At 40.5% G+C, this 6,379-nt stretch overlaps 1 protein-coding gene across 1 annotated transcript; it reads left to right on the top strand.

Moving 5' to 3' along the window:
* Positions 1-5,882: 5,882 nt before the first annotated feature.
* LOC139289651 (cortexin domain-containing 1 protein) lies at positions 5,883-6,065 on the top strand. The gene has a single exon (XM_070911256.1). The coding sequence runs from the start codon at positions 5,883-5,885 to the stop codon at positions 6,063-6,065; it is 183 nt and encodes a 60-aa protein (XP_070767357.1).
* The last annotated feature ends 314 nt before the right edge of the window (positions 6,066-6,379 follow it).

Raw genomic sequence — 6,379 nt, 5'->3', positions numbered from 1 at the left:
ACAGCGATTAAATACAGTGGTAAACCTATGTGGGTTTTTAGGTTCACGAGTGACCCTGTTAATTGGCAACTTTCAGCTGAACAGCAAGATAATACGTAGCTGTCCTCGTAAATTCCTTTGCTTAGTTTTTCATCACAACATACCTATTTGATTACTCTTTGGAGTCTTGTTTGAGGAAACGTGTCATATAGGCTCGCATTTTGAACGTTGCATGTTACATAATTTGTCTGTTTGAGCAACAAAAATATCCAATATCAATTCCCTGGTCTTTTATGAAATATACAATATCTATTTGAAGGTAAGCAATACTAGTTTTATAGAATCCACTAATTTTCATTTATTTCATTTTTAAGCTTTTGCCTTTAATGGATAAGTACAGATGAGAGAAGCAGGAAAGGTGGGATATAGGTAAGGACTCAGCCTTTGTACATGGGACGCCCGCTCTACCAGGTGAGCTACCCCACTCATTTTAATTTTTAATGGAAAATGAAAGCCTACATTAAACAAATGTTAAGTACTGTATCAGATTGCATCGCATCGCATTGAATGGCACGAATCGTAATATGTATCGGATCATCTTATAAGGGAGAGATGCACGCCCCTAGTAAACAGGCTTTAGTTGCTATGAACTGATATGACAAATTAAATTTGTTGTTAGTTACTATTGCACCATTGACCAGTTTAGGTAATAATTTTACCATTCACCTTTGTTTTCTCTTTCAGATAAGTTTGACTCAGCTGGAGGTTTGTTTCCAACCTGTCTGATCATCTAACTGCTCATGTTTCTTGTCCTGTTAGACTTCTTTATAGTGATGTCCCCATGTTCCCAGATCTCAGCTACTTTGTCTACAATGTGTATAATTTGTACAGTTATCACCAAATGGATTGATGGCCAGAACTATGAGAAAAAACAGCTGTGGGCTCATAAATTTGATGAGATTGAGGTGCTTCTTCATTTAAGAATTGCAAATTTTTGATACACAATCTGTAAAATCACAGTGATGCATTAATACGAGGATGTGCTCCTTTATAGACATTCTCCTTGATTTTGTCATATCACCCAATAGCACCCAAACCCTCAAACATCCTTCCACTTCCCTGTTGTTCCACCTAATTTGAATATTATCACGTGATTGAATGGGTGTTATCAGTGGTAATCAGCCTCTTAGATATGGATTAGAAGGGGTCTTCTACACTTACTAGTAGGTTCAGAAGGCCGTTATCATCTATTCACATGGTTGATGGGCATTATCAGCGGTTATCGGGGGCCTACTACACCTACTAGTAGGTTCAGGAGGCTTACGTAACTCACATACACTCACGTATATAATGTTTTTTAATTTGAAACTTTAAATAAGTCAACGCTGACTTATGTAACTCACATGCGTAACATTATTTAACTTAAAACTTAAAGTTAGTCAACAGTGTTTTAATTGCCTAACCTATTCATAATTAATTTGCCATTTCCACATTTTTTTCCTTACTGTAACCATATTGTAGTTGCCATGTGCAGATATTGTAGAGAGGGAACATTTTAAAAATGCTAACACCGGACATACAAATTCAATGTAATTCAGGGTGTTGCGTTCTTACCTGACAATAGAGTTGGTTTTAATTTGCTATCTTTGCCTGGAAAAGAGGGCATGATGGATTCAATTAGTATTTATTCTCCATAATTATGAATGTAGTGTACAGGCTTTTTTGTTGATTTGAACAAGTAGTCATGAAAGTCTGAAAATTTGATTAGGATTTTGCTGCTGTACAAACCCATTACCATCAGAGAGTTGGAAAGTTCCTGTCAGTCTTACGTTCCTCTCATCTCCCATACCCTTTCTCTTTTCTCTTCAGTAATCAGTAATTCAGTAAACCCTCCAAAGCCTTTTTGTACCGTGCCTCTCCCTGTCCTCCCTGACTGACAACCCCCCCTATTTCTTTTTCTTCCCCTGGGCTGGCAGATGGGCTGTGATGAATGAGAGTGCTGGCCACAAATTTTCACCCTTGTGGATCACAAGAATACTAGGGGTGGGGGGCATTACTGCAGCACCAAAAAGAGCCTGACTGTGGTGGACTTTGAACTTCATTTTTATATCAGTACGCTAAATATCAATTTTGCATTTCTCCAAACAAAGGGTCATGCTCTAAAAGGTCCCCTTTAAACTCTCCACAGTTTTGCAGAACTGCACTTATTTTTTGTTCTCAGACAAAATTCAAAAGTTTATTTACACATTAAAAGGAAGTTTTTCCTTGCCACTGTCGCCAAAGTGCTTGCTCATGGTGGGAACTGTTGGGTCTCTGTAATAACATTATAAAGAGTCGGTCTAGACCTGCTCTATTTGTAAAGTGCCATGAGATGACTTTTGTTGTGATTTGGCGCTATATAAATAAAATTGAATTGAATTGAAAAATAGATCCTTAAAAGACATCTGGATAAATTTTAGTCCCACCAAATCTCAACAATAAAACATGGCAGTGGTTGGTCCACCACTTTGATCCAGACTGAAATATTTAAACAAATATTGGATGGTTTTCAATGAAATTAATAAGAAGATCATTTGCACTTTGGTGATCCCCGAACTTTTCCTCTTGCACCACCATGAGGTTGTTTTTGACTGAAATACCTTGACACCTGTTAGAAATATTGCCAATAATCTTCTACAGGCATTAATTTTCCCCACATATTTTTGTTCAGTACTTTTTTGACTAGGCACAAAACTAATGACATTCCCATCTGCATCTGATGTGCTTCATGTTTAGCACTAATTACTAAATGTCAGCACACTAACATTCTAAACTCAGATGGTGAACATGGTAAATATTACACCTGCTAAACAACTAACCCTAATCCTAACCCAGAAAGGCCTCAGTAAGCTTCAAACAAACTAGATTGTACACTGTCAACCCTTGCATTTCCAAATAACAGGAGAATATCCCTTATTTCCAGCGTTCTCAGCTATTCTCTCCAAAGAGCCTCTCAGGTTAATTCTTGCCACGCTCCAGTCATTGCAACATTTTTTTATTTTTTAGATTTTTGTAAATCCAGGACAAAGCAGGGGGACAACCACAACAGTGAATGTGAATCCACCCTGCCCTGTTTCATCCACTCCTCCTCTTCTTCACGCAGGATAATGTAGCTTATCTCTGTACAGCAGAGGATGGATTTATGGAGCTCTCTGGTCAAGCAAACTCACCATGAAACAACAAGACATTCCTCAGCTTTTTCACACTTACATGCACTCTGAATATTGATGGTGTTTTATGCTGTCAGATCAGCTTCTCACGGAGAGCATCTACTGTTCTCTTCATGTCCACAGAGACACTCGGCTATGTTTCTCCAGCCGGAGAGTTGAAGAGAGTGCATATTTTACTGCTTCAACATTTTGCGTATTTTATTTTGTAAAGTAGAATTTGGCTTTGTTTGTTTGTTAGTTTGCACAGTAAGCTTTCATTTTAAGTACATATGTTTGGGTGCAGTACTTGAATAAATGTACTTAGATACTTTCCACCACTGTATATGAATGAGTAATCTGGTATATCCACAGCGACTAACTTGAGAAAGGAATGAACCTTCCCTGAAGTGTTGTCCACATGGCCTCTGTGTCATGAAAACAGGCTCTGTTATGACTCAAAGATGAACTTCCCCCAAAAATCTTCAGATGACATCTGGATCATAAAACAGACCTCAGAGTGGACAATAATGGAAGTTTAGTGACAAATGACAATTTATGACGGGTTGTGCATGGCATCAACCTAGCACTGACCCTTTTTAAGGACTAGTATCCCAGGCAACAAAAGAACTGACTTTGCAATGCAAAATCTAATTGACACTTTTTCATATGTGATGTTTAATTCCCCAATGTGAAGCTTTGGGTCAACATGCTGGTGTTGATGCTGGTACAATAGAAATTGAACTAACCAAGTGAACTAGATATCCAGATAAGATCCAGATACAGCTATGGAGAAGGCTCTATTGCCCTAGGTCTGGTGCTTGGTCCTGAGAGTTGGTGAGTTGGAGAGTTGAGGTTGGCAGCAGAGGAGCAGAGGCTGCGGGAAGGAATGTGGTGGTGGAGCAGATTGGTGAGGTAGGAGGGAGCCTGGTTGTGGAGGGCTTTATGAGTGAGGAGAAGGACTTTGAATTGGATTCATTGTTGGACAGGGAGCCAGTGAAGGTCCTGGAGGAGGGATGATGTGGTCACAGGAGTGGGAGTGGGAGCACCGTGGTGGAGGGGAGGCAGACATTTTACTGGCAAGAGAGGATGAAAGAGCTGAGGAGGACATAGAGTTGTGATTTCTGAAGGATATTTTGCTTTTGTCTTTTGGGATGGGGATAGGGATGTCCATAGTGATTACCAGGTGGTCAGAGATACTGAGGTCGAGGCTAGAGAGTTGATGTATTGTAAGACAATAGAGCAAAGACAGTTTCAGGTGACGTTGCTTTGTGATAGGTTGTGAAGATTGAGGACAGGGATGGAAATTTGACAGATTCACGTGTTGTTTGTTGAGATGACGTAATATGGAAGTTGGTGTGCAGTAGGACCATAGGGTGGAATGGAATTTGGGGGACGTGAAGTTGTAAGAAAACATATGATGACTGGATGGCCAGTCTGAAACATTTCGGCTTCTTTGAGGAGGCCCATGCAGTCCAGACGCAGGTGGTTATTGAGGTTGTGGAGATCTGAAGTGGAGTACAGCGGCGGCATGGTCCGGTTGGGGAGCGCTAGCACAAAGCTAGTGTTAGCTAGCAAGCAGAGAGAGAGATATCTGGAATAGCTGTTCACCCTGACCTCAGCTGCATCCTGAGCTGCACAGAAGGTGCTGAAGGCGAGCGTCCAGCCAATTTTCAACAAGTCTGCTCAATGTCTGTGTTTTAACACAACAAAAGTTATAACTGAAGAACTTTGATCCTTTTACATGTTTGTTGTCAGATTCCTTGTAATGTATGTTACTTGACAATAAACAGTTTCTGATTCTGATTCTGATCCTGTACACCCAGCCAAATGGTGGGTGCAGATGTTATCATTCTGAAAATGCCAGAGAGAGAGGAGAAATCGATTCAAACAAAGTCGTCATGTGGGAAAGAGGGCACCTGAGGAAGCCCGGTCGAGCTCCAAAAAGCTGGCCCACAGGGAAACGACATGTGTCTCCCTCCTCCCTTCCAGAGTGACCTCTTCCCTGGCCATCAGAACCTCCAGGTGAAACTTTACTTTTCCTGTGATAGCGGGGTTGATGCTATAGATTACTAAAAGTAGCCTAGCAGGATCTCCTTTCAATACAATCATTACATGGACTCGTAAATATTTCACTTGTGCTTCCCAATAACCTCTCAGCTGATGAATCGTACATTAAGGTGATTTCACTGGTCAATAAAAACTGTTTTATCCACTTAATGGTTTCCTGTGTGTGCCCAAATTAATTCAGCTTGCCCAGATGATCACTCACTGCGTCACACGGTATAAAATGGTTCATGCATTAATTGTCATTAATTTTTGTTTAGTAGTTGAATGAATATTTCATTTATAAAGAATCTGTTCATGTGGTTTGTGTGTATGAAGTATTACTGTCACTGTACACAAGTCAAGAACTTGCTTGTTAAATTGTGTATTTAGTATCAATATAACAGCAAATAGAGTGGTGTTCCACACCACTAACATTCTCTGTTTGGAAAACACCAGTCACATTTGAGGGAAATTATCAGATTCACAGAAAAACACATATTCCTGTGATGTGAATGTGGCGTCAGGCATGTTGGACATTTTGTGATGACTTCAGTGATGATGTAATGGCTTCATCGTCTTCCTCTCTCTGTGTATCTTCAGTCAGGTCTTCAGGATGGTAGTAGGGTGTGTAAGCGTGTCTGAGGACAGCAGCAGCAGACAGCAGCAGTCATGGAGGTGGAGGGCACTGCGGAGCCAGCCTTTGTGGACGTGGATCAGGGTCTGACTCTGGCTTGCATCGCCTTCCTCTGCCTGCTGCTGGTGGCCATGATCATCCGCTGTGCAAAGGTCATCATGGACCCCTACAGCGCAATTCCCACCTCCACATGGGAGGAACAGCACCTGGACGACTGACACACTCAAACATACATATGCATACCGTGTATGTGTTCCTCCAGGCAACCATACCTGACAAACCAAAAGTCTCCACACATTCTGTAGTGAGGCAGTACCACAACAATCCATTTCATTTCCAAAATTAAAAAATCAAATAAATATTAAATATTTTCCTTAATAGGACCACTTTAGAATATTTCAGTTATTCTAACATGAGGAAGAAGCACTTAAGGTACATGTCTTTTCTTGGCACAGAATTTTGTTTGTTTGAATGCACATTCTAAAATGGTTCTGCTATGGTACAAGCCTGAAGAACCATTTCCTGATACTAA

This window comes from Enoplosus armatus, chromosome 1, assembly GCF_043641665.1.
Source record: "Enoplosus armatus isolate fEnoArm2 chromosome 1, fEnoArm2.hap1, whole genome shotgun sequence".
Lineage (NCBI taxonomy): Eukaryota > Metazoa > Chordata > Actinopteri > Centrarchiformes > Enoplosidae > Enoplosus > Enoplosus armatus.
Note: the sequence above shows the minus strand (reverse complement) of the source record. Positions and strands in the feature narration are given on the sequence as shown.